At 41.3% G+C, this 27,506-nt stretch overlaps 2 protein-coding genes across 7 annotated transcripts; one reads left to right on the top strand and one right to left on the bottom strand.

The window, feature by feature from the left end:
* Positions 1–327: 327 nt before the first annotated feature.
* Positions 328–5,974, bottom strand: LOC138622406 (glutaryl-CoA dehydrogenase, mitochondrial-like). Of its 3 annotated transcripts, none has more exons than XM_069701177.1 (12): positions 5,871–5,974; positions 5,509–5,624; positions 4,931–4,963; positions 4,687–4,827; positions 4,350–4,412; positions 3,900–4,070; positions 3,602–3,731; positions 2,246–2,462; positions 1,961–2,064; positions 1,660–1,785; positions 1,313–1,473; positions 328–1,168 (listed from the first exon to the last, which is right to left on the bottom strand). In XM_069701177.1, the coding sequence occupies exons 2-12, from the start codon at positions 5,609–5,611 to the stop codon at positions 1,095–1,097; spliced, it is 1,323 nt and encodes a 440-aa protein (XP_069557278.1). In that variant the 5' UTR covers positions 5,612–5,624; positions 5,871–5,974; the 3' UTR covers positions 328–1,094. The 3 variants fall into 3 exon arrangements, with proteins under 3 accessions (XP_069557278.1, XP_069557277.1, XP_069557279.1); XM_069701176.1 differs by having other exon boundaries at positions 5,849–5,938; XM_069701178.1 differs by having other exon boundaries at positions 5,722–5,899.
* Positions 5,975–7,643: 1,669 nt separating this feature from the next.
* On the top strand, positions 7,644–26,343 carry LOC138622390 (choline transporter-like protein 2). 4 transcript variants are annotated; one of them, XM_069701147.1, is made up of 23 exons: positions 7,644–7,812; positions 11,720–12,721; positions 14,407–14,455; positions 14,553–14,626; positions 14,742–14,826; positions 15,783–15,867; positions 16,058–16,171; positions 16,276–16,336; positions 16,515–16,638; positions 16,772–16,855; positions 16,946–17,058; positions 18,442–18,573; positions 18,679–18,778; positions 19,023–19,115; positions 20,131–20,215; positions 20,353–20,615; positions 20,781–20,875; positions 21,228–21,331; positions 21,420–21,493; positions 21,583–21,653; positions 22,160–22,248; positions 22,403–22,487; positions 23,003–25,153. In XM_069701147.1, the coding sequence occupies exons 2-23, from the start codon at positions 12,688–12,690 to the stop codon at positions 23,167–23,169; spliced, it is 2,181 nt and encodes a 726-aa protein (XP_069557248.1). In that variant the 5' UTR covers positions 7,644–7,812; positions 11,720–12,687; the 3' UTR covers positions 23,170–25,153. The 4 variants fall into 4 exon arrangements, with proteins under 4 accessions (XP_069557248.1, XP_069557251.1, XP_069557249.1 ...); XM_069701150.1 differs by lacking the exons at positions 11,720–12,721; positions 23,003–25,153 and adding an exon at positions 25,509–26,343; XM_069701148.1 differs by lacking the exon at positions 11,720–12,721.
* The last annotated feature ends 1,163 nt before the right edge of the window (positions 26,344–27,506 follow it).

The raw sequence follows: 27,506 nt of genomic DNA, 5'->3' as shown, positions 1-27,506 counted from the left end.
CACGAGGTTGTTAAAAAATAGCTCCACCTCAACGGCGTTACTCATTTATTGAGGCATTATTTTGCGTCACTTTCGCTTCTTTTCAGAGCTGTTCAGTTCAAACTACTTCATGTCTTTTAAACGACGGAGCAAGTAAACACGGCTTTTGTTTGTGGCAGTGTGACGGATTTCAATAACACATTTGTCTTCATTTTAAAGCAGCGCTGGCCGCGGCCCCCTGGTTCTTCGTTCCCGCCATTGAGCCCTCCGGCAGGAGCAATCAGGGCGGACGCAGACGTAAAGAGCTTCACAGTGGGTTCGTCAACCCACCAAATTAATCTTCGAGCAGATGATGTAATCCTTTATTTGACAAATCCAAGTAATTCCCTTCTGAGCTACAAATACATAGTCTCGGGATGTACGGTAAAGAGAACAGTTCACCTTACTTTACCCACCCCGCAGACATCTGGAACACCTTTTCTTTTTTTTTTTTTAATTGCGTTTATTCAAAGCTCTGATCAACACCTTTTCACTTCTGGCAGACCACGCAAAGTTATGACATGATAGTGTTTGAGCCCGTAAAGTGCTACCAGTAATCTCCGTGGCGTACCAAACAGTAGTAACTGGAAGATTATCATTTACACCGATTCAGCATTTCAAACGAAAAGCTCCACAAACAATTACAAACACATTGTGGGTATTTATGCTTTGTAGCTTTAGAATGACAGTATTAACTTTGTATCGGTAACCAGGAGCAAGTCTTGATCTTGACCTCATTCCAGACAGTTGACACTTCGTTAGAGACCGACAATGAACATTCAGACAATTCAATTTAGGAAATAACTGGTTGTTGCTGGGAGTATACAAAAATAGCCCTCTTTAAGTAGCAAATGTGACTTCTGAATTTATTGCACTCTACAACAGTCCACAAGTTCAGCAACAGGCTTGAAATGTGACTTTTTTCAGTTTAGATAAAGCACTCAAATGGATTTTCGACAAACCTGAGAGAGAAAACAATCACTTCCATTACGTAGACGACAATTCACCGAACCGAGCTGAAACCTACGATGCGAGTTAAATGTCCTGTTGGTAAAACCATCAGTGAGAGCTGGGATCTATTTGCCCACGGTGAAGGACTGCAGCCCCGTGATGGCTCGGCCCAGGATCAGCGCATGGATGTCGTGAGTGCCTGGAAGAGGAGACGACGACGACGACGCGCGTCAGAACAGGACGGACAAGTCACGTGGAGGTTTTTGTCACGAACTCAAACACACTTGTATCATATTTACTGCTCCCTCTTCCTCCTCCTCCTCCTCCTCCTCCTCCTCCTCACCTTCGTACGTGTTGACGGACTCCAGGTTCATGACGTGGCGGATGATGTGGTACTCGTCAGAGATGCCGTTTCCTCCCAGCATGTCTCTGGCCTGCCTGGCGATGTCCAGGGATTTACCGCAGCTGTTCCTCTTCAGCATGGATATCATCTCTGGGGCGGCTCTGTGAAGGAAACGCCAGGTTTGTTGGGCAGTAGTTTTCAGTGAGGTGTGTGTGTGTGTGTGTGTGTGTGTGTGTGTGTGTGTGTGCGCGCGCGCCTGTGGCTGCACACTGATGGTTTTCAGACGTTTATACATCGTATCATATCCCATCTAATGCCCTTTCCTTAGAAGATATTGTTGCCTTTACTTCTTCTCATCAATAAGTCTGCCCAGCTGCACACAGGACTGCAGGCCGATGGTGATCTCCGTCAGCATGTCGGCCATTTTCTTCTGAATCAGCTGATTCCTTGCCAGTGGCACACCAAACTGGATTCTGGTTAAGAAAACAACAACAGTGTTTTATCCAGGCGTTCATCAATAAATATTCAGGAAAAGTCCAGTGACAATATATGTATGAATTTAACCCCAAAAAACCATCTTGCATTTATTTTAGAATAATGGATCTGAAGATGTTTGTGAAGAGGCAGTTTTCGTGGGTGCCCTCTGACCTGTCGAGCGTGTACTGACGCGCCGCGTGGAAACAGAACTCCGCCGCACCCAGAGCCCCCCATGCAATACCGTAACGGGCGTTGTTCAAGCAGCCGAAAGGACCCTGGAGGCAACAAAAGGAGGGTGATGAGTGCTTTGTCCTGTGGGCAGTGGAGAATCTGAAGCGGTTGGGGTGTACCGTGTCATTTCACACGACTCTCTCAGAAACGGTGCAATAACAAAAAGCGCATGTTATTTCATGAACGATCGGCTATGAATATCATCATCTTTTCACTCTCACCCACCCCCAGGCCGGAGACTTTGGGCAGCAGGTTCTCCTCGGGCACCTCCACCTCGTCCATGACGATCATCCCGGTGGCCGAAGCCCTCAGGGAGAACTTTCCTTCGATCTTAGGTGTGGAGAAGCCTTTCATGCCACGCTCCAAGATGAAGCCTCGAATCTTCCCATCGTCGCATTTGGCCCAGACAACGGCGATATCTGCCACCGGGGAGTTGGTGATCCTGAAGGAGGAGGCGAAGGGGATGTAAGAGACGGCTCAGACTGCGTACTGGCGAGTTTCATTTCTTGCTACTGAGAGTAAAGAACACCTAAAAACTGTAACTACGCAGTACGACGGTGGGTACCGGACTGAATCAGTGAGACAAACAAACAAAAAAAATACTCTATTCTGTAATTATGTGACAACTTCTGTCAATGACCTGCAGTAGATTTCATTATTTTTTTGATTATGTTATAAAACTGAACAAAAATAGGTTAAGTACACGTTTCAAAACAACAAGTGTAACCCTGGTAAACTTCAGCGTGTGGGTGTGAGTTTTCAACAGTCCTTTAGCTGTGAAGAGCTCCACCATGTGGACAACTACAGACACAGCGTCCCGAGGAGAGAAGAAAGTTAGACAAACCTCTCAAATCAGACCGTCAAGCCACAACAACTTCAAATTGGATATCTATTATGAAAAGCAAGGTTTGATCCATATAGAACGAGAGAAGATTGTTGAATAATAATTATCAGTCAGGCAATCGCATAATTACATTAATTAAAAATGCATTTTTTTTTTTTTTTGGCATACAGGCTGGTGTAGCTGTGAAAGAAATCTCTCCATTCTGTCAACTCAAAATATAAAAGTATGCGACTGTGATATGAAATGTATCCTGGCATCCCAACATTAACAGTCCCATCAGGTTTTGCGCTCACAAGGTGGAACTGACAACATCAATAACTATAATAATAATAATCCTCCTCCGTGGACCTCCCCGGATTTATTTTCTAAATCAAACTGAGGGGGAAACTAAAGGCCATCTGGATGAAAAAAAGATAATTGTAAATATTATAAATAGTGTGAGTGATTACCTACAAATGCTTCTTGTTGGACAATCAGTCGTTTGTGTATTTAAAAATAAGTTTCATAAACCTGCCAAAAAAAACCTCACTGGATTCCTTAAACTTTCCACAGCACACTTCATTTTGCCTCACAGCACTCGGGTTGATAAACGTTGGCTTAAAGTGGTCCAAAAAAAAAAAAAAAAAAAAAAGAACGATACAAGACCATGGTGACCAGAAGAAGAAGAAGAAAAAACACTGGAAAAAAAAAAACTGCATTCATGCAGAATCATTTATTTGACTATTAAAAATACTCACCAAGTCTTTGAGCCAGTGAGAGAGTAGGTGCGACTGGAGGGATTGTATTTCGCTCTAGTTTCCATGCCGCTGGGGTCGCTGCCGTGGTTCGGCTCCGTCAAGCCAAAGCAACCCAGGATCTCCCCACGAGCTGGGAAGGTACAAGAACATTCCTCAGAGCTCAGCCACTCACATTTTTACGGGTAAAGCATAAATATATGAAAACAAATTCTCACATAAACTAAGTACACCCACCTATTACCGACAGAGAAAATTGAAGGACAGACTGATGGTGGATAAAATGTTGTCGTTTTCTTACCCAGCTTGGGGAGGTACTTCTGTTTCTGCTCCTCTGTGCCGTAGGCATTAATGGGGTGCATGACCAGCGACGACTGCACGCTCATAACTGAGCGATAGCCGCTGTCCACTCGCTCCACTTCTCTGGCGATCAAACCGTAGGCAACATAGCTCGTCCCAGCACAGCCATAACCTACACATCACACACATGGAGAGGACTTACTGTCAGTGCAATCAAAAAAAGAAAGTAAAATATTATATGAAGTAATGAGGTTTGATGTTGGTGTAAGCATTTGCAATTTTGTCAAGGGCACACAGAGATTTCTCCCAAAAAATCCACACACAGGTCCAGTTTGCACAGCGCCAAAGAAATTAAGTCTCTTTTACAAGGGAAATATGGTTGAACTTTCCAGCTCTACATTTAAAGGCTATAATAGACAAATATCTGTGGTCTGGATGTGTCCGGACTGACCTTTAATAGTTGGGCCCAGGACACCCAGATCCCCCATCTCTGACACGATTTCTCTGTGGAACACTGAGATTAAAAATGACACAAACAGTTGTGAGTTTAAGTTACAGGAGTTTCTTTAGTTTAACCGAGAGCCTGTTAATAAGCCATCGAAGTGGTTAAATTTCCGCAATCATTTCCTATCAGGATCTCATTCAAATGTAATTAGCATAAAATATCATTGACTGACCATCCTGCATGTGAATGAAACATGTTGACTCAAAAACGCTGAATGAAAACCCGAGTTGTAAATTAAGGACTTTAGCTCAAGCACGAAGGAGAATGAATAGCACTCTCTCACCTTCATTTCTATTTGCCAACAGGACGCGAGGCATGAGTTTCTCTTGGCAGTAGGTCCTGAAGGAATCCCTGATCATGATCTCATCCTCCGTCAGCTGGCCCTCCAGGTCCAGGGCATCACGCCAGTCGAACTGGACCTTCGCTGTCAGACATTCAGAGTAGGAACAAGGTAAGACCCGTAAAAATATTCTCGGGTAAAAAGAGTTTCAATTTAAAAAGCTACCAACATAGCTGTCAACACCTACGTGCTTTGGACGTCTGCTCAGTCTTCTCAGCATCTAGGAATAAAAACACAAGTTAATATGTACTTAAAAGTATTTAATTTGTGACAGTTTTGTGAAAAACAAAACCGTTTTCCCCATCTAAAATAGTTAGAAATGAAAATGCAAGTGTCATTCTGGCTCAGGTTAATGTATATTTAGTCACATTTCCGTAATCCTTCGTAAATAATATTACACAATTTTTCCAACCCTTTTTTTTTTTTTTTTTTTTTTAAGCACAGACTAAACTACCAAATAAAGCTTCACATTAAAGGCCATGACATGTCTCCATAAGGCAATCAAGTCACCAATTTTTTTTTAATTATTATTATTTCAGATAAAAGCATTTAACCAGATTAATTTCAGCATTTGTTTGCAGACACCAGCAGTGAGTCCAACTTTGACACGGTTTGGTGTGCAACTTGTTTGTGATGCTCGAAGCATCCAAGAATATTAAATAATAATAAAATAAAAAAAGACACAGGTAAAGTGTCCTTCCAAACATGTGCAGAAGTGATGTTTTGTATATTGTGAACACACTGGAGGGGGGTCTCAGTACTAACCATGTCTGGCAGATGCTGCAGTTCCCCGAGCCCTCCAAGCCGAGATGACGGCACATCTGTGAGGGTTCACCAAGAGCCGGTGGACAGCGCTTCTCAATGCCATGATGGGAATTAGTCTATAAAAGTTGAAACAAGACTATTATGATCCCAATGCATTAAAATGGATGACTTCCTCGGTAGCTTCAACCGCAGCTAACGGCGCTAAGCTCGCACCACCGACGAGCCAATGACGAGGGTGTTGATGAGATAGTAGTCGAAGAGCAGCGGACTGTGTCACCGCACGAAAAGGGCTGAAACCACACTGACAGCTTTACGAAGAACTTTTATTTTATTTTTTTACCTGTGCGAAGTGTCAATCTCACCTTCGACCTGTTTTTCTTCAGCGAAGTGACAACTCAAAACACGGCCTACGTCATTACGTAAAGCACGTCAGAGCGGAGGGGGCGGGGCGGGGGCGTCATTATAGAAAGCCGCATGCTTGGAGACTAAATCATAAGACAAAATTCTTGGACAAAAAAAAAAAAAAATGGAGTATTTTGTCTCTGTGAAGGCTGCACACTTATAATATGAGATTAATACACGAGGCCTTCCGTCATCGGTGAAGACGGCGGCCTTTACGGGACATTTCAGTCACTACATACGACTCTGATTGGCTTATTAGCAGGGGAGTAAATGTTGGCTATATTCCCAGAATAAAAGTGCTTCCTACCACATCTTAAGGTCAGATACTTTTCTTTTTCTCATTATTACCTGAAGTTAATATTAACTTCAGATTAGAATATAAATAGTTTGAGCGGGATTCATTATTATAAAGTCTGCATAGTTGGTACCTTTATTTTGTCTTATCTTATTTACTTTATGCACTGATACTTTCTCTGATGAGGTTTACATAGTTTTACTAAAGTAAAATTTGTAATGAAGTACTTTTACTGAGTGGAGTTGAAGGCCAGGATCCTTCAAACGCTGGTTTTGTACTTTTCTTGTCTCGCAACTGATATCAGTGAAATTGGCTGTTAGTTTGTACATTGTAAAAATAAAATGATATTTGCAGCCTATTCTAGTTTATTTAGACAATTTCAAATGCCAGCACAGCTAAGTAGCTGAAATGAGCTGCATCTATACCATCTTTACATACTGGGGCACTCCAATGATTTTATGTTGCATTTTCATAAAGATAGGGAGAGAATGAGGGACATATATATATATATATATATATGTAAATAAAAAATCCTAATCAAGGCAGTGTGACCTGAGTTTACGTCAAGCCTCAAACCAACGGATGCCCCATTTCCCGATAATACAGTTGTTTTTCAGTGGAGATTGGAGCGCACGGTCCAGTGCCACAGTAGACATCATACATCCTTTTTCACAAGCTGAGTGTAATGCTTTCTGTGAGTAAATTAAGTTCAGTGAGTTAGGTTGGAGGAGTGCCCCTAATGCTACAGCAATACATGATATCATTGTAGTGCATCTATGCAACACACAATGACATCATGTAGGATCATTGTGTAGTGAACGCTTTTACTTTATTTAGGCAAATTATATTTTGTCTATGATACTTTAATGAGGTTAAAAATAAAATAAAATACAAAGGCAGAACATTTACAGAGTGATGTTTCTCCTGACATTTGCATGAAGAATCTCTTGACTGCGGCTGCAGCCCGCAGCAGCTGTCGTGACTCACAGAGTGAAGAGTCACACCAGCAAATGTTCGGCCTCTGAATTGAATTATAAATGAATAGATTGCTTTTATAATTAATGTTGTCTTGAATTTCATCGGGCCATTAAAAAGTTAGGCTAGGTCATTGCTTTGCTGCATTCTTGCGGGTGAGGAGGATGTTTCTGTGGGAATGAGGAACGGTGGCCAAACAAATCCTCTCGCTCTCGTCACGTTTTTATTAAACACAGAGATGAACTGCATTAGGTGCACTGTCATTGCTTTATTAGACAGTTAGAGCTGCTCATTGGACGCCCTGGTTCAGCTAACGGTACTCGAAATTAATCCAGTCTCCGGGAACATAACCCCCGCCCTTCGATCAGTGATTGGCCGAACGCCCCGTCAATCACGACCTCCTGCGTCTTCATTGGTCAGCGCTCTTCTCCTGCGACTTTTCTCTTTAAATGTTGGCAGGACAGTCAAGATTTTTGGAGCGGACTTCCAAACCAAGTGACTGAACTGATAGACGCGTCGCACGATAAGCTCGGCCCGGGGAGGAAATGTTACTGTAGTCGTCGCCTATGAGCAGTTGTCGGTCCACAAGAAACAATCCGCCACCATGGAACTGGAGGAGAAACCGAAATATGGTAGGCTACTTGTCTAAAGCCCCCCCCAAAAAAACGGGCGCACGCTTCACTTCATCTGTCCCGGGACGTTATCGTCAGTCACATTTAAAAAAACAAGGATAGCTGGTGTTGTTGTTGTTGTTGTTGTTTTTTGCGCGCGAGGCGATGTTTTTGCATTGCGGTGGCTCAAATAGTTCTGAAGTTGTTTGAGTAACCTTATTTACAATAGTATGTTTGTGTTTCTCTGATTTTCATTGTTCCAGGTTAGCCTGCACTGGGGGACCACTTTCTCTCGGGACCTCGTGAACTTCACTCTTTCCAAACATTAGCTTGCTTGTAGTTCAAATTAACGTGGGCATCTACAGTTCCATTTTTTTATTTTTTTTATTTTTTTTTTTTTTTTGGGGGGGGGGGGGGTGTCATATTTTGAAACTTTAAAAACTGGTGGTACAAAGTCCCTGTCATGTTTTCAGGCTGCACAATGTCACAATTTATCTGGTGCTTAACCAATTGCTGCCACATTCCTCAACCGGCAACAGCAGCTCAGCTTATTAGAAAATACCTCAAACAAGTGAAGAAGGTCTTTCTTTTGGCAGCTGGCATCCTTCTGTCTCTTCTGTCATTTTCGGTTTCGTTTCATACACGGCTGCACTTTTGATTACAATCTCACGTTTAGCGTGTGACTTCAAAATTGGATCTCTCCAGCCGCTACATGTGGTTGTAATTGCGCTCTTCTTACCTTGATGTACAGCTTTTCTTTTTTTTTTTTTTACAAAGCAGGATTCATACAGGGCGAAGTGCATTTCATTGAGAGACATCAAGCCATTAATGACCCCGAAACCCCGAAGGTCAATAACCTTGTTCTTTGTACACAATAACAAATGGAACTTCCTGTTTTGAAATACATTTTGCAGTTCATACCCCCAAAGCTATGATATTCTCTGTGACATCTTTTGTAATATGTTGGACAAGTTGAGCTTTTTGCAGGATGCGGAGTGAAAAACAACACAGGGCAGTTCTCCTGTTCGCTTCCATGGTGTTTTCCTCCTCTTCTCGGCACACACCCTTTTCCACTCTGCCTGCCACATGATTGCTAATTGATTCACTTTGTCATCCTTCCACAAAAGGCAGTATATAGCCTACTGTGTGTGTGTGTGTGTGTGTGTGTGTGTGTGTGTGTGTGTGTGTGTGTGTGTGTGTGTGTGTGTGTGTGTGCGCGCTTGTTTTTCAAGGATTTAGACAAGTGCAATACAGAGAAAGGGATAAATGGTGAAGAAATAGTTTTATTGAGAGCCAAGGGAGAAGTTGGTCACGCCTCGGCTTCAAATTCACTTAAGAAATCACTGTGTGTTTGAGCCTCCAGGAACGTTTAGTGGATCACACAAGTTAATATTTCTCAGTGCATCTTGAGACCAGCTTAAAAAGGAGACGGGGACTGTAAGTTTAACACGCCACAAGAACAGACTGAAGGATCTACTGCAGCTTTACATGTTGGCGTAATTTCAGGCTGAGATATATGAAGAAACCTCAATGACAGGATCCGAGGCAGCCACGCAGCCACGCGGCCACGCAGCCATGCCCTGCTGCAGATTAGGTGTAATTATGAGCCATATTTAGGAGGGTGTTTCGAAACCTGATCCCGAGACTCCATGACATCGCTTTCATGTTCGTTAAAGTTTGTTCAAACTGCATTTACAGATTTTCTTCCGGTCCGTTCCATTCGTTTTCAGCTCACTTCCTCTACCGTACAGTTTCTCCAACCTACGACTGACAAACTTCGCAGCCACCTGTTTCCAACTGAATGGGCTTGATCATCCCCTCACAACCCAAACCGGATCACGTGACTCTGCTAACTGTTTTGCGGTCCTGCCAACGTGCCCAAGGTCTGAAACACAAAGGCATGTTTAGAGCATCGCCAGACTGATTGGTTATTAAGGTCAGGAAAACGAGTTTGGGGGGGGGGGATACAAATGCAGAGTAATTTGGAATCCACAGCGAGCTATTCTCTTTCTTTATCTCCATTGTTAGTGGGTTTCTTTTGCCAGTCAGTTGCTGCGTTTGTAGATCATGGCTGCTTAATACTATTTTTCTGAGACTTTGCTAAAATATCACTTTATATATATCATAGTCAGGACTGTAAATTTATGAGTAGTAAAGTCAAATAAACAGAAGATGATGTCATTGTGTTCGCTTCCTGTTGGTCATGGTCTGTAAACGGTCGTTCTAATTTTGTCTCCTTCATTGAACTCGCATGTATGAATTGGATCTCGGTTTCACTTTGTGTCATACGTGTCTGACATCCAGGATTTGCTTTGCTGTGTGTAACAGCTGAGATAAGGTGTTGATGTAATAAGATCATTAAATATGAAAGCAGAAGTTCCCAAGAGATTACACATTTCATAGGATTATGTATGAAACATGGTCAGAGATCAAATAGAAATTAAATACTGTTCCGAATTGCAGCTGTCGTGTGAAAATATTGCATGTCTAAAAGCCAACTTTCTTTGAAACACTTTTGGTATTTGACCTCCAAATGTCCATTGACAGATGTATCATGTTTTGTGCACACATTTCCCACAAGATGCAATATTTTTTTTACTGTGGATACACTCACTGCAGACTGTGTGTTGCTTCCTTTGAGACACCATGAATAGTTCTGAACTTGGGACTTCAGCGCTCCACACCCACTTCCGTAATGAAAGACATGTGGGAGATGGACAGGGAGGGCATCCTACTGTGTTAACTTAAAATAAAGAAGAGGTTATAGGGTTATTCTAGTAAAATTCCCAAAGCATGCCCGGTATGGTTGCTGCCAACTGATTAAAAAAAACCAAAAAAACATAGTTAAACATGTTCATTTTCTACAGTGACACGTCGGAGTGTCTGTGAAAAAGGTCTACCAGATTTTTGTCGATTAAAGGATGTGAGGGGAGATATCAAGAAAATAAATCAAAGCAGCTCAGGATGCAGAAGACAATGTCCCGACAAAATACTGGACCTGAAGAGTAAAACAATGGGAGACCTCGGGTTCAGCTTCAAGCACAACACTGATGCAGATTGTTAAAACTATGCTTAATTCATAGTTAAATCAAAGCTCTTACACATGTAGCATACGTTATTGTAGTTTTAATGTTTTTAGTGAATGCCCAAGGGTTGTCTTGTTGCACAGCCTTGGTTCATTGGAATCAGATTAGATCCGCTGGAGAGCTTTTAACAGATTAAATCTGTTGCACGCTGCCACGAAAGAAACTTTACCGCACTGTCCCACATGGCAAACAAGCTTTCTGCTGGGACAGGCATTTCACAATAACGTTTTGGGAATAGTTGCACCTGAATGTTTCACCTTTTGCATTGTGATCTATGAAATCAAATTACTCAGAAAGTACTGGTCTCAGCTTCTTTTTGCCATTTTATGAAACAAGTTTTGGAAATAACAGCGGAGCCAACGCTCCCAATGGGAGTTCCCTTCTGCAGCAACACTGGCAACAATACAAAACCAGAATAGATGGAAATTTTCAGTCATTCCAGCTCATTTTTGTTTTCTCTCTCTGTGAGAGTCTGTAGCAAACATCTGCAGCATTTAGTCTGTCTGTAGACTCTTTGTTAAAGTGATGAATTCGTTGAACATGCTCTGATTTCTTTTGTCTGTTGAATGCAGAATAGAAAGACATCCAAAACATGAAGACGACCAAAGATGAAAGCAGAAAAAAAAAAAAAAAAGGAAGCTTGCACGATTCTAACTGCATTCTGAATCGTGTACTTTTTCTATTTACTTTTAGCATGTACTGCAGCTACTCTGACAAAGTATGCGCTGTGGCATGTAGTATGGATGCTATTGGGACGTGCTACTTTGTCATAGAAAGGAACTCGGTCAAATCATTCCGTTTAATGCCTCTTGTTCTTCTTCCTCTTTTTCTTTTTGTTGCAGCTGGGCGGAGAATTAGCACCAGCAACTCTCCCTGCAGCTCAGTTGATGTGATGTATTTTCCGCTGCACAGAGGATTGTGGTTGGAAACGGCTAGAATAGATTGCTGGCCTGCATTCCTGCACAATATGACTGGATGCGCTACGACATACAAAATGTTTTCCTGGCATTGTAAACCGAATGGCAGTGTTGATAGTCATTCTGTCGCAGTGCAACACCGCCATGTCCCCACAAGATACAAGAAAACACTTTGAAATGCAAATATTGGAATAGATACTAATTGAGCTGCACAGCGAGGCAGTTTAGCGGCACTTATTTAACATCACAGAATGACTGACTTTTGAGCTTAATATTGTGAGGCGTGATCACTGCAGGTGATGGTAGTTGCAGCTATAAAGGTCCTGCACTCTTGAACCGGATCGTTCCTCCTCCACAAAGGCAACACAAAACACCAGTCGAGGCAGAATTCCTCCTTGTTTTCAGCAAACAGTGTTTCTGACAACATCCGCACAACTTAACTTTAGTTTTCCCCAAACAACAGTCTCCACCCTTTCTTTCACATACCCACACCTCCTCTTTTTCCCTCCCAGCCTTCCTCAAGAGGAGCTTACTTGCCCGTCTGGATGGTTTATTTGAGACAGAGTGGGAGAACAGACAGAAGGAGGTCTTTGGGAGGTGAGAGGAGACACAGGGAGATGCACAGGTGGAGCACAGATTGGAAAGAAGCAGTTGTTTCAGGATAAAGAGAGGGGGGAGGAAGTGGAAGGTGAGGTGAAGCTTTGCCGGCTGCACAAGCTATTCAGGGACAGGTTGGACTGGTTTCTCCCTCCACAATACCTGCATCTCCCTCGCTCTCAATCATTTATACCAGCTGAGAGGGAAGCGGGAGTGAACCACATAAAAGGTCTGTGGAAAGAGGGGAAAAAGCTTCTCGGTACAATCCTACATTTGGCCTAGAAAGGAATTTAAACATGCCTGAGGATGACGAATACTTTGGAAAGAACGGTAACGGCTCTTTTTGCTACAGCTTTCTATTGACTGGCATTTCTTTTCTTTTTTTTTGTATTCTGTATTCATCTAAGAAATATCAAAAGAATGAAAGATTGTTGGTTAATCTTTAAAAAAAAAAAAAAAAAATCCTGTGTCATGAACTTTATAAGATAGTTGTGTGAAACTGGAGTGTCAGTATCAGCATGTCAACACCGGGGGTTGAACGTGTGTGTGTGTGTGTGTGTGTGTGTGTGTGTGTGTGTGTGTGTGTGTGTGTGTGTGTGTGTGTGTGTGTGTGTGTGTGTTTGTGTGGCACCGGCTACTGCTGGCAGCACTGCTGATTATACAGGTGTGTGAGAGCACAGAGCTCTTTTATCAGTGTTCTCCTGCACAAACGCTGCTGGGATGAATGGAGATAAGAAGGAGCAGATCTCTCCTCTGACACTGATTAAATGCTCATCACTGTTCGTTCCATTTCCATTTGCTTCATTTTTGTTCCCTTTCTATTCATATCAAATAATAGCCAAAGTCGTCTCTAAACTTGTTAAAAATAACACGTCAGAGGTGGCAGCACCAAATCACACCATGTATATGAAATGCAACACTTACGCTCTTTCTGACGGGAAGCCGTGACTCCACCGGGAACCCGTCAGCTAAATGTTTTCTGCAGCATTATCAAATGAGCATTATCCCGCTGAAAACATACATAATTGATATACAAAGACGCCACAGAAAATATCAGAGGTTTGTCTGGACTCTGAGGTTCCAGTGTCACATGCGACATATGCAGGGATTCATCCTGTGGTAGCAGAGTACGAGATCCAGCGCCCTGACGAGGCACCTGCGATGTTATTTTGAATATAAAGCCGTTCGTTTTTCTGTTTTTGGTGTTTTTTTTGTTTGCTCTTCACTAGTAATGTGGCGCGTTGCTTTCTCTTTTCTGTCCTGGAGATTTGCCTACTGGTGAAGTATAAATTTATGTTCCCTGATGAATTTGCATAGATTCTGACAGAATCTAGATAGATTTGCATCCTCTTCTTCTGACATACTGACCTCCGATAATCTGCTGCAAATTTAACTGTAAGGCCACGCCTGAAAAATTAGCTCAAAGGAAATATGATTGAGTTGTTATTATTATTCAGAATTTCCTGTTTACATGGAGGCACATCTGTCCTCAAGAACACCACATTTCACCTCCAATGCAATGCAAACCCATGGATATGTCTGACACTGTTAAATATTCATATTCAGACAAGAAACTCTGATCCTTTTGTTGATGAAAATGTGAATAATTTAAAAGGATGTCGAGCTATTATTACAACCAAAATAAAAGCATGGATCCGTGTGAACATGACACTTTTGGCTTGTCAAAGTAATTGTACTACTTTAAATGATTTAGGACCCTTCTCGTGTGTTGAGAAGTCATGTTGAGTCCTTTCATGGGTTTGCCCCTGCTTAGTCACCAGGGAGGAATTTATTGTGTTGCCAGGCGTGTCAGGCCTGGAGGGGAAAGTCATCTGACAGCAGACTGTGAGGACGACGCTCTTCTTCTTAACCTTAAATCAGCTGCCCCTTTAAAATCTAAAATCTTGGAGCGATGTGCATCTCTGTTTTTAACATGAATTAATGAACAGCAGACATAAAGTAGTCACGGCGCTAAGAGCTCACAGAGATATGAATGCTCTTATTCTTTTATGCAGGAGAGCCGAGGAAGTATGATCCCGCCTTCAAGGGTCCGATCCATAACAGGTGAGACAGACATGACTTTACAACTGACGTTTACACTGTGGAGGTGATTACAGACGATTTGGTTTAACCCTTTGAACTTTGCCGTCTGTGTTTTTAGGGGCTGCACAGACATTGTGTGCTGCATCCTCTTCATTATTGCCATACTGGGTTATATTGCAGTGGGAATACTTGGTAAGGAAAAAAACCCTCTGTAGTTTGGATTACATGTGAAAAAACAAACTAAGAGCTATCTGTAAAAGAATAGACATTTTTCCTCATCTTTACCTTTTATTTTTGGTGCTCCCAGCCTGGTCCCAGGGTGACCCCAGAAAGGTGATCTACCCCACAGACAGTCGAGGCCAGTTCTGTGGGCAGGCTGGCACCCCACTCGAGTGAGTCACTTTCCAAATACACATCTCTACTGGACCTCCTTTTTTAGAGCAAATTTGACCTACATACAGTCCTTCATTTGATAGTAATGTAACTGATGAATCCCCTTAAATACAAAGTAAACCGAAAATAAATATTGACAAAATACCATTACCCTTAGTTGATACAAAAACTTCAAGAGGAATATAAATGATCATGAATACAATATATACATTATTATAATCATCTTTTGTAAATAATCTCTAAGTCAGTGCAATCATTGATCGTAACTCATCAGTGGGTTGAATACTCTTTATAAACACTGCACTCAAATCTCATCCTTTCTTTAACATTGAATTGATTAGTTAGGATTTCCCATCAAAGTTGATCTGCTGTTGACCTGAACTCATCCATCCAGTAACTACATTTCCAAAATTCTTAACTATCTGAGTTTAAAGTATCCAATTCATTTTTCTGAACATGCAGATGTGTCATTTTGTATCCACTTTGACCAATGACATCTTCTAAGTTGTATTTTTTGAGGAAATTGTGATGATAATTCTTGTTTTGTGTACTTGTGACTGTGTATAAGGAAACTGGACACCGTTTCAGTTACCAACCTGATGAAGTAAAGACAGTTGAAAATGTAGGAGAATAAATTCTGGTGTACTGAACACGGAATTGGTGCCGTGTTTTAACTCTTGCAAGTTGAAGTGCTCAGATGATGATAATAATAATAATAATAATAACAATAGTAGACTTTATTTGTATTGCACTTTTCTAAACTTCAGTTACAAAGTGCTTCACATAGAATAAGCCATTAAAACAAAACAACAAGTGAATTTGAACAAGTCTTAACAACACAATGATCGTATAAAACAAATTAAATAATCCATCAGTTGTCCCCTCATTCATATATTCTGGAAATGCTTTCTTCCTCTGACTGTTTTTCTGTCTATGCTTATGTCCCTTTTAACAGGAACAAGCTGCTGTTGTTCTACTTCAACATCATGAAGTGTGCCAGCCCCATGGTGCTGCTGGAGTTCCAGTGTCCGACCACACAGGTGGAAACTCCACTCTGCTCTCATCAAGTCATATTGTGTTCTCTGGGCTGTTTGCTTCTGTTTTCCTTCTTCTTTCACCGTGACCGAATAGTTTGTTAGCATTCGTTCTCCTTACTGTGCTGCAGCTTGCATCCAAAGTCACGAGCAGTACTTGATGGTAATGTGTCCTGCTGTAAATGTTCATCCCCAGATGTGCGTGGAGAAGTGTCCTGAGAAGTTCATGACGTTAGCGAAAGCCTACATCAACAGAAATGACTTTGACTACTACAAAAGCTTCTGCAAGGAAGGTGTGACTAATACAATGGTAAGTTGTAGTTGAGACACTTTTTTTCTGTACTTCCTGGTTATTATAATGTTTAAATATGGTTTACAGACCCTCATATTGGTTGTGGGTATACTGTGTTTCAGTCTATGCCAGAACTCCTTAAGTTTGGTCTCTGTCCTGCCATGCTGACGCCCAGCAAGCCCTGTGAGTTCAACCTGTAAAATATTCCTCTTCAGAAGAGAGATTAATACATTATAATATGTGACATTTTGTAAACTTTTAAGAGAGCTGGTGCAGATCTGAAAAGTCTGATACATAAGAATGTATTTTTTTGTTTTGTTTTGATATTTATATCCCCACCCCTCCCTCTACTGTCCTTCAGTCACCCGTAGGTGCTTCCCTGCTTTGGGCCAGAAAGGAGGGGTGATAACTGTGGGGAACAACTCTCATTTTGATGACGGAAGCGGAAACATGAGAGATGCCAAGGATCTTATTGACGGAGTAAAGTGAGCACAAAGTGTGATAGTGTTTTGTCACGAAAGCTGTGGGCCAGCCTGTCCCGACCTGCTTAATTAAGACTTTACAAATAGTTTGTGATGCGGTGCTGAAATGGATAAACACACGGGTATCTCTCCACAGGAACGCCACTGTGGTCATCGAGGCCCGTCAGGTGGTGATGAAAATCTTTGAGGACTACACACAGTCCTGGTACTGGATCCTCTTGTAAGTCATTCTTCCTGCTTCGTGTTCAGTGGATACACCATCAGCTGCTTTCACTGCTCGCTCACTGCTTCCTCTCTTAACTCTCTGCAGAGGCTTGGTTATTGCCATGCTCACCAGCCTGCTTTTCATCATCCTCCTGCGCTTCCTGGCAGGCATCATGGTCTGGGTCATGATCATCCTGGTGATACTGGTAATAGGATATGGTAAGTGCCGAAGCACACAAGACCTCCTCATTATCTTTGGCATACTCTCCTCACAATAGTTCAGTGCTCCAGAAATGAGCTCCAGAACAGCTGATCGGAGTTAGTACAGCACACCGTACTACAGCCCTGAGCCTGTATGATCGATGAAGAAAGCTACCATCGGCGGAACAAAGGGAATCATCATGGCAGAAGAAGCTAGGCGGCTAGCAATATTCCTGCAGGTTTGCCAGCTTTGAATGGGAACGTAAACTGCGAATGGAATTTCCACAGACGTGTGGGCAGTTTTCAAGACTGTTTCTGTAATAGGAAACAGCCTCCATGAAAACAATTAAATATATATATATTAAAAAATATTGTGGTAAAGGAACCTACGTTAGTGCGGAAAAAAAGGCTAAAAGTCTGTCCGCTCGTTCGTCATTGACCAGATTCCTTGTAACATGAGAAAGGGATGATCTCACTGTATGTTGTACATTATTTTAACAATATATTTGTTTTGGACAGGGACGAAACACACTTGGCAGCAGCTGGAGAAATACAAACCTCGAAAAAAGGAAATCTTTTTAGTTTGTGTGTTATAAGATATTAATCTTGTTTAAACAGTCTTTGAAGACTATATTTGACTGAATACTGTTCAGTACTTCCTTATTAAAAAATATAAAAAAATAATAATTTGATATTATTTTTTATAATAATAATAATAAAAAGTTCTGTCAGTGCAACCAATCATACTCTGAAAAAGGTGAGATAATTATTCATTAATTGGTTTCAAAGCTGTACACTGAATGTCTCATTATAATATGAGTCACCACGGTGCTGTGCCACAGAAGCACAGGGAAACAAAACCACAATTTCTTATCGAGTGTGAACAGTGTTATTCTCTGCTACTGATGAACGGTATATAGACCATTATTGGATGTAAAGACAAAGATTCAATGTACAAAGATCTGCATTAAAGTTACTGTTTACAGTTATGGCAACTGTTGTAAAGACAATCCTTTTTGAAAGGATACAAAAACTGAAGCTTTTATCTTTTCCAACATTCTGCAAATTAATTAAATTTAATATCAAGCGGACGGCACTCACTTCCTTCAGGCTCGGCTGAAGGGAGAGAGTGAGAAACTCTTCATAAAGTTTGCACAGACTGACTTAGTTAACGCGGCCTTGAAACGAAAAGCAAAAAGATTCCCTCAAACTGATTTTCACTAAACTCTTTTTTTTTTTTTACGAATAGACCCGTCTATCCTTTCAGCCTCGGGAGCTGCACCCCTCATGTTAACAGCTGACACTACACGCGCACATGGCTTCCCTTCCTCTGTTTAACAATTGCACTTTCTTACCATTTTAAAAGTGGTCTTTTTTTTTTTTTTTTTTTTTTCCGGTCAGGTATCTTCCACTGCTACATGGAGTACGCGGCCCTGAAGGGAGAGGCGGGCTCCGACGTGACTCTGCAGCAGCTGGGTTTCCAGACCGACTTCACGGTCTACCTGCAGATCAGACAGACCTGGCTGGCCTTCAGTCAGTGCACACAAAGACATCGACGCATTTCTAACACTAACATTTGTCACTGTGAAATTAGGGCACTCGTAATGATCTCTCGCTCTGCCACGTTTCTCCTTCTAGTGATCATCCTGGCCATCCTGGAGGTCATCATCATCCTGCTGCTCATCTTCCTCAGGAAGAGAATCCTCATCGCCATTGCTCTCATCAAAGAAGCCAGCAGGTCAGACTTCACATTAGAGCTGTCGGCACTTTCAGAGGAGAGGAAAAACAGATCAATAAATGTCAGATGTGAAATTGTTTTGGCTTAAAGATAATTTTAGTGTGACTCCCAGTAATGGATGAAAGTGTCAGACTAAAGGCACAAGCACAGATCAAGTAATCAAAAGATCAGTCAGGGAGAAAATGGATGTTTGCTTTTGCTTTTTGATGTGTGACCGGACGTGAGGCTGTTGTTTTGTTTACAGAGCCATCGGACATGTGATGTGTTCTCTGCTCTACCCACTGTTTACTTTCGTCCTCCTGGCCATGGTCATCGCCTACTGGGCAGTTACTGCTGTGTATCCTTTCAACTTCTAGTCAGTGTCGATGTTATTTAGGGTTGTCTGTGTTGAAAAATGTAGGCCCACAAGTAGAGATAACTAATAATCACATACAGCAGAGGGCGACATAATAAAGTAGGAGGCTGAATCTAAATGTGCGACCTCCGCCCTTCAGACTGAACTCTTGCAGACTGTTAGACGTAAGCTGGAATGTTTATGACTGTCCCAAGGACAAGACATCAGACCTCAATGGTTTCCAAGGATATGAATTTCAATTCATGAGGCTGTGTTTTTTTTTAAATTTTTTATGATAAAATTATAGTCCAAACATTGATCATTAATGCCAGATAGGTGCTGGTTGTGCTGCTTCACATAGATGCTGAACAATGTTATTATATTCGCATCAAATGCCAAGGTTTCATGTATAGGAGGAGGAAAAGCAACGTTCGCCAATCTGTGCAAATTCAAAGACAAATCCATTTATTCAACATATGTACAGCATATTCTGTATTTTCAGTTCTAAACTTCACTGCATCATTTAAGAAAAAAAGAAAGGAAAAAAAAAAAAAAAAGCTGATGTCTCCAAAAATAAATATAGTCCATTATTATTGTGGTAATGAGGGATAATTAGTTAAACAATGTCTACAGAAATTCAGCTCGAGGCCTTTGTTCACATACATGATGATTTGAACAGACCCGGACACTTCCTGGCCAGGCTCCTGTGTAGTTTACAAGTCTTAGTTGACATTTGGATTCAGCCTTACATTTGCAGTAAGCGGCTTCCAGATGTTAATATGTGCTGCAGTATGAAATTAGCTTGACGTAATTTAACTCATTTGGTAGAGCAGGTCAGACAAAAATGTTTGGGTTCGGACACTTTGATCAAGACACTCAACCCCGGATTCTTTCTCCTCGGTTAATGGGGAAACATGGAGGCGAGTTTGTGCGAACGTGAGCGTGATGTCGGGTAATATGATGACAGCAGTTTGTTGTCTGAAGCTGCTTGATTGTAGTCCTTGACAGATCTGATCAGTTTCTTGTCTACCTCCAATGAGCCCATCTACAAAGTCTTCAATGAGACGGCGTGTGAGCACTCAAGAACGACGTGCGACCCAGCTGTAAGTTCTCCTTTCATTCGTCACTCACTTTCAGAATTTATTTTTATCTCACCGCAGCTTTGCTCATACTGAACATGAAAGCATCTGGATTTCTTAATTGTGTACGATCTCTCCAAATGAACTGCACCTGCGCTCAGAACTACACCACGAGTTCCATGAAAGCGCAGTGCCCCGACTCCGAGTGCCTTTTTGCCTTCTACGGCGGAGAGACCGTTTACCACAAATACCTGATCGGCCTTCAGTTCTACAACGTCTTCCTCTTCTTCTGGTGTGCCAACTTCGTCACGGCTCTGGGACAGATGACCTTAGCCGGGGCCTTTGCCTCCTACTACTGGGCCTTCGTCAAGCCAGACGACATGCCCGCCTTCCCAGTGTTTTCTTCCCTGGGGAGGTCTCTCAGGTGTGTATGGGTCTCATAACATTTATATCCTTTTTCTTCTATATGTCGTCTTCTTTGCGCTTGTCTTGTTTTTACGTGTTGTGTTTGGTCAACAGATCTTCTCTCCGTTGACACGCACATCCTGTTTCCAGACTTTGCTGTAACGTCACTTGTATCTTGTTTTAGGTATCACACAGGGACTCTGGCTTTCGGCTCCCTCCTCCTCTCCATCATTCAGATCATCAGGGTTTTGCTGGAGTATCTGGACCACAAGCTAAAAGGTCAGTTACTTTGTGGAGTACAGCGTTACGTAGATGTCTGCTCAAGGCTACAACCCATCATTTGTAGAGCATAAAGTCTTGAATTAAGGACTAATGTTCGCCAAAGCTGTCTCGCACTGCGCCTCGCTCGCAAGGGTTAAGTCAAACAGTACTACAAAAACACCAGTGATGAAAAGGGGATTTATTTGACATCACAGTATTTCCTTCTGCCTGTTTAGTTTCTTTTTTATAAGTTCAAAGGTCAGAAATGAATTTATATCCAACTTACTAATTACCCCTTGATGTCTGATGCGTCACTGGCACATCTCCAGCCCTGGTTCACGTCTCTTATCACTCATGATGTCATTCACAGGAGCCCAAAATAAGTTTACAAAGTTCCTGCTGTGCTGCCTGAAGTGCTGTTTCTGGTGTCTGGAAAAATTCATCAAGTTCCTGAACAGAAACGCCTACATCATGGTGGGTGCTTTGTTTGTTGATATCACTGAGCTCATCTCTTCCTGCTATGTGATGTCGACGTGTTGTAACGAGTGTTTTTGGCTTCTAGGTGGCGATATATGGCAAGAACTTCTGCACCGCTGCCAGAGATGCCTTCTTCCTCTTGATGAGGAACATGATTCGGTAAATATTGTACAATTTTACAGAAGTGGAAATAATTCATTAGGAAATATTTTTTTTTAATGTTTACATGAGTCTTTTTAATCCCCCAGGGTCGCTATTTTGGACAAAGTGACAGATTTCCTCTTATTTTTGGGCAAACTGCTCATCGTTGGACTCGTGGGTGAGTCCGTTTATTTCATCCTTATTCTTCACACTGAACCATATTTAAGACTAAAGCAGCATTTCTTAAAGAAGTCATGGGTGACTCCTTCGCGCTTTGATGCTTGTTGACATGATTTTTGACTGATCTCATGATGCGAACTCATTGTTTTCAACATATTACATCATTGTTGCAGTGGGAGTGAATCAGAGCTTTAAAAATAAGTTACCCATAAGCATCATAATAAACTTAAAGTCAGTCAGTGTGCATTGTAGAGGATTCTGAAGTATGAGCAGAGTTTGTGCAGTACACGGGTGCCGTAAATACAATAGGACTGACTCGACCTCCATAGACTTTAATGTACTTTTGAATAGCTAAAAAGTAAATCTGTGGGAAATACTGAGCATTTCAGTGAAGTTTGTGCTTATTTAAATCTGAATAACTCACTGTACATCACTCAGAACACTTACAGCAGCTTCCTACCAAGTCTTACTTTTGACCTGTGTGACTTTTCTTTGCTTCCGCAGGGATCTTCTCCTTCTTTTTCTTCTCTGGGAGAGTGAAAGCCTTTGAGAATACAGCACCCCACCTCCACTACTACTGGGTGCCCATCCTGGTGAGGCAGGAAAACAGTTCGAGCCAAACACAAGCAGGACAGAACTGCAGTTTGATTGTGTTTTCATTGCTTTTTTGTTTTGCTACTAAACCCAGATGTGTGTGTGTGCGTGTTAAAAATACAACGTATACGTGGTTCTCGTTGTCTTCACCAGACGTTGGTGGTTGGTTCGTACCTCATCGCCCATGGATTCTTCAGCGTGTACGCCATGTGTGTGGACACTCTGTTCCTCTGTTTCTGTAAGTGACGCCTCCCCAGTCATTAAGACGTCCATGTATTGCTTATGAATTGTAAACACAAGTGTCAGATTGATGCTGCAGAAAAAACAAACCTGTTGCTTTGAAAAAAGAGCTCCATGAAAAAAAAAAAAAAAGGCTAATATTCAGCTGAATCAAAACTCACTTTGCTTTTGGTGTTGGGCTGTCACTTATTCTAATTTGCATGTATTTGGTGTGCTGCACTTAAAAAATCTCCACGTTTCAAAATAACAGTCTGGCTTACCTTACTGAAAAATGTTGCTGCTGGGTGATGAAGTGTAACTTTCATTCTGAAATGCTTGTGGGTGCTTTTGCTTGCTTGCTTTTTGACTCTCTTTCTTTTTGTCTCTCCTTTCCCTTTTCTTACACTTCCCCTTCCTATTGGCCTTATAACACTTTTTTTTTTTTTTTTTTTTTTTTTTTAACCTGGATTTATATACACATTTTTCTCCTCCACCCATTATAACATATAAATACACAAACACGCACACAATAAGGTGAAGACCTGGAACGCAATGACGGTTCAGCTGCACGCCCTTATTACATGTCGTCGACTCTTCATGAGATTCTGTGGAAGGATCCGTCTCCGTCGTCTGCTCAGCCACAGCACGACAAAGACGTCCGGCTGAAACCACAGCCGGCTCAGGAGGACAACACGGCTTAGAGAGGAAGAGTTCTGTGGGCAGAGACTCCGATCTCTCGCTGAATTACAGGCACAGCAAAATCCAGCAAGCCTTTTTAAAATCACGATAGTAAGAGCTGGAACTTTGTTGCTGCCCGGAGGGAAATTCTTCTTTTCACCTCGCTCACTGAAACAGACTGTAGTAAAGTTACAGGACTCCATGCCTTAAAGTGGCAGGGATTTAAAAAAAAAACATTTTTTTATTCTACTCAAGCAAGTGGATGTAACTTTTTGAGTTTTGGACGGAATGAAAGACTCTTTTCGATAGTTGTTTTACCTTAAATGTTGTTCAACACAAGGAATAATGGGATAAAAGATGTTGACCGGTTTGCTAAATCCATCCCCCAAATTGTTTAGCTCTAGCTAGGCTTGGTGCTCAATATGCTGTTCAGGAGACGGCGCTGGTATAAAGTTTAAAATCAATACTGAGGACAGGACTTCAGTGAATTCAGAAGGGGGTTGGTGGCAGGCAGGATTAGGAAATAGGGTGTAGGATGAACATTTGTGTTGTTGTTATTATTTTTGCAATCAGTATGCAGACAAACTAACATCATGAATCTACACACTCCAACTCAGTAGGTGGTGGTAGTTTTTTTGTGTGTGTTATCTTTCCCAGATTAAAAACATACAAGTAAAGGTTTTAAGAACTGCGGATTAAGTGGTGTGTTTATCTGGTAGAACATAAAGTGCAGTCAGCAGTGTGTTCACTAACTAGCTTACTGCCACCTGACATCAAGCAAAGCGTTTTATAGTACATCTTCTGGCTGAGTTTTAGGAAATATTTTAAAACAGCCTTCACAGCTAGGACCTTGCCCGAGTTGTATTTCACCACAGTGTGGAAGCCAGTTGCCAAAGCTATCAGGCTAATGTAGCGTCTCTGTCTTGTATCTCTTGATTGGATTTAGACGATGCATAAATTTGTCTTCGTTCTAAAAAGCCCTTTTCTCTTGTAATGTTCAAAAATACTGCTTTAAAATACGATCTTATTTTATTGCTATTAAAAAAAAAAAAAAAGAAAAAAAGCATTAATCTAAATTTCGCACTGTAAACTAAGCAGCCAAACCGGGAGAGCTGTTACAGTTGTCTGTAACGTACGACTGCTACTACTACTATTACCACTGGGACTAATTACAGTACAATAGCAATTTCAATGTTTACAACATGGTGGATGATCAGCTCGGTAGGAAAATTACGTTTCGCCTGTGACGTGTAGCCATCAGTTACTTATGAATCATCTCATAGAGATAACATTAGCCAGCCAACCACTGCTGGGGAAATCGAACAGGTTTGGTTTCCGATGGAAACACAATTTGCAGCCTGCTTTTCGTCTGCCTCGGTCTGAAATCAATGAATCACTGTTTCTAAACTGACAAATATTTCAGTTAAATCTTGTTGTTGTTGTTGTAATTAAAAGGGGGCGGGGCTTAGGGAGTGGTCAACCGAACATCAAGCATGTGTCTCGAAAGGAGCGCTTTAAATTGTGCACAGGAACGTGTGTAGTTGGTTAGATGTTAATATTAAGTAATGGAGTCCTCTAATTGGAGGTGATAAGTTTCTCTTAGCCATGTCTCTCTCTTCACCCTCTGATGACATTGTGCAAGAGAATGTCTGTAGTTGCTTTATTGTAATCTGAACTGCGATGGACAAACCGCTCCGGTAAACATCTGGACATTTAGATGAACAGTTTACTCCGAGCCGAACTGACATTTCTAATCTCGGTTGTTGCCTTGGTAACAGTTCCTCCCACTGCCACTAGCCGATAGAAACTTGAAGCCGATCGTGTGCCTCATTTACAGTGATGACGTTTTCACACCGTTTTCGGGAACCTAACCGTTTACAGTTGCTGCAGTCAGAACCGCATGAGTATCCGTGCTACAGTATGGAAGTATGCTCAGTAACGCACTTTAATTTCTGTTCACACTAAGCCATAAGTTGATTTGTAAAAATGAACACTGTTTTTTTTTTTTCTTTTCAGGCTAGCTGCTCTGTAGTATTTTATGTGGAAGTTGTTTTTTTTTACTGTAAATTGATGTAGATTTGCATTTAATAGCTCTTTACAAAGGAATGCAGTTGGTTTATTAATGCAGTATTTAAGGCAACAAGAATTGAACCTCTTTAAATGCATGTTATTGTTCATACCTGCCTGAATGACTGATTAAAGCTACATGCCTTTTTTCTAAAGAACTGCAGTTTTGTTATTCAGATTTACTTCTTATGAATATGAAACGTGAAGTTTGATCAGTTAAAACCTGCAGAACGTCTCATTACAAACTCTGCGCATCAAAGTGTTTAAATGACTTTCTATTCAAATCTCTTTCCAGTGGAGGATCTTGAGAGGAACGATGGCAGTGCAGAGAGACCCTACTTGATGGCCGAGAGCCTCCGCAACGTCCTGAATAAGAAGAACAAGGCCGAGCCGGCCGAGTAGAGACTGTGGCCTGAAACTCACTGTGGTTTTGTTCTGTGAGAACTTGAACAAGAACCTAATGCCATCAGGAGCCCGCAGGCAACAATCAGCGGTGTCCTCTGAATGTTTCTTTACCACCGAATGTTCCACGACTTCCAACATGTGTCGTCCATTCAGGATCCAGAAAGAGAACCACATTCTCTCATGTCTGTATGGGATGCCGAGGTCTCGTATTACTTGTTGAGCTTAGTGGATCTTACAGATGTGGAAGTTCATTGAGGTCAGAAAAAAACATGTTTTTAGCGTGTTGTAAATTTATTATTGATCAGGATATCATGATTTGAGCATGTTTTTTTTTATTATTTGTAATATTTGAGGGTTATATGAAGGTACACATATAAAGTAATCGATAAAAATTGTTAATATGTCTTTTATCAGTGTATTTTTTTCTTCTTTTTCAAATGTGTAAACTCCATATTTTAATAGATAACCTTAATGTTACCAAAGCCATTACACTGCCAGGCAGGCGTATGCGAGGCCTTTTCTACATTTATAGAAATATATGCTCTTTCATAAAGCATCTGATGCAGAGGTGGAACCTTCATCAGCCGTCAGAAAATATAACTAAGAACATAAGAAAACATTTTTTTTTTTAATTGTATTTCATGTATAGGATTGTACTTCTAGGGTGCATTTGTCATTTGTGTGGAGCTGAATTGTTTTCAAATAAAACCTAATTTTCTATAAAACTCTGAGACTATTTAGCTGTTCATATCCCAAATGCGTAAACTGTTCCGCCGCCATGCAGCACTGTTGTTATTCTCTTATTAAGCCATACGCATAATCACTGCCATCACCATGAAGGGTGACGGGTTCATGTCTAGACCTCAAACTCAGGATTAGTAGATAGAACGGTGTTCTGCTAGAGTGAGCGCACGAGCTGGTAATATTCTCTGTTTGCAAAGTATTCTAGTCTCTTCATACAACCTGATTATCACATGATCCGTCATTTTAGAAACACACTTCCTCAACATGACGCGTTCACCAAAAACACTCCATAAAATTCAACCTGCTGTACTTGTGACCATGCGAGTGTGTGTAATCTAATGTGACATGTTCACTTTGTCCCGATCCGTTCTCAGTGTATCGTCGGTCGGTCTGTGGAGCAGAAAGAAACCTCGCAGCTGCAGTGTTTGAAACGCTGGCTTTATATAAGTGTCCTCTCACGACTGCAGTAAAGCTGTCCTAGTTAGATTCCAATCGATTTTCTCATATCAGCAGCTCATCAACAAGCTGCGCATCATTTGTGATGGTCCGTGGTGGAAATATTTTTGAGGTAGTACTTCACCGCAGTTTAGAACGTTTTACTACAGTACAAGTATTTGATGCTGTAGTTACCCTACAAACACAAAATATTTGCATATAAAACAGAAACAAATTGTGGATTAATCAGCCAGTTGACAGGAAAAAGTTAATTTTCTTGATTATGCATAACTTTGACTTACTTTGAGTATCATTTTCAGTGCAGGACTTTTACCTACACAAAGTATTTCTATGGTGTCATGTACTTTTACCTACATAACAACCACATAAGTAAGGTGTTGTTTCCTTCTCTATTCAGTAAGATTATTTAGTACGTTTCACTTGTCTGTGACTTTAACTACACCTGAAATTCCTGCAATCAAACGTCTCATCTTAAAGAGGTCTTACAATTTTAATAGAAACTAGCAACAGTGTCACATATCTTTATAAATGGAATCACAAAGAACCGTGTTGGTAATCTACATATTTTAGAGCAGTTTTTAAAAAAAAAAAAGTGTCTTAATTATAGTTATTTATTAAAAGCTGTTTCAACTCAGAAACACACCAATTAATACAAGGTGTTTAAAGATGTGTAAATGTGGCCTGAGGG

Source organism: Brachyistius frenatus, unplaced genomic scaffold (genome assembly GCF_029030835.1).
Source record: "Brachyistius frenatus isolate BFR_SWC_R1_liver_20210118 unplaced genomic scaffold, ASM2903083v1 Contig_36, whole genome shotgun sequence".
NCBI classification, from domain to species: domain Eukaryota; kingdom Metazoa; phylum Chordata; class Actinopteri; family Embiotocidae; genus Brachyistius; species Brachyistius frenatus.
This window is presented reverse-complemented; position numbering and strand designations above follow the sequence as displayed.

Coding starts and splice junctions, on each gene's coding strand:
- LOC138622406 (XM_069701177.1), bottom strand. CDS start 5,611: ATGGCATTGAGAAGCGCTGTCCACCGGCTCTTGGTGAACCCTCACAGA. Junction 4,964..5,508: donor TGCAGCATCTGCCAGACATG/GTTAGTACTGAG, acceptor TTTTATTCCTAG/ATGCTGAGAAGACTGAGCAG. Junction 4,413..4,686: donor GTTGGCAAATAGAAATGAAG/GTGAGAGAGTGC, acceptor TTTTAATCTCAG/TGTTCCACAGAGAAATCGTG.
- LOC138622390 (XM_069701147.1), top strand. CDS start 12,688: ATGCCTGAGGATGACGAATACTTTGGAAAGAACG. Junction 15,868..16,057: donor TCCAGTGTCCGACCACACAG/GTGGAAACTCCA, acceptor GTTCATCCCCAG/ATGTGCGTGGAGAAGTGTCC. Junction 16,639..16,771: donor GATCTTATTGACGGAGTAAA/GTGAGCACAAAG, acceptor ATCTCTCCACAG/GAACGCCACTGTGGTCATCG.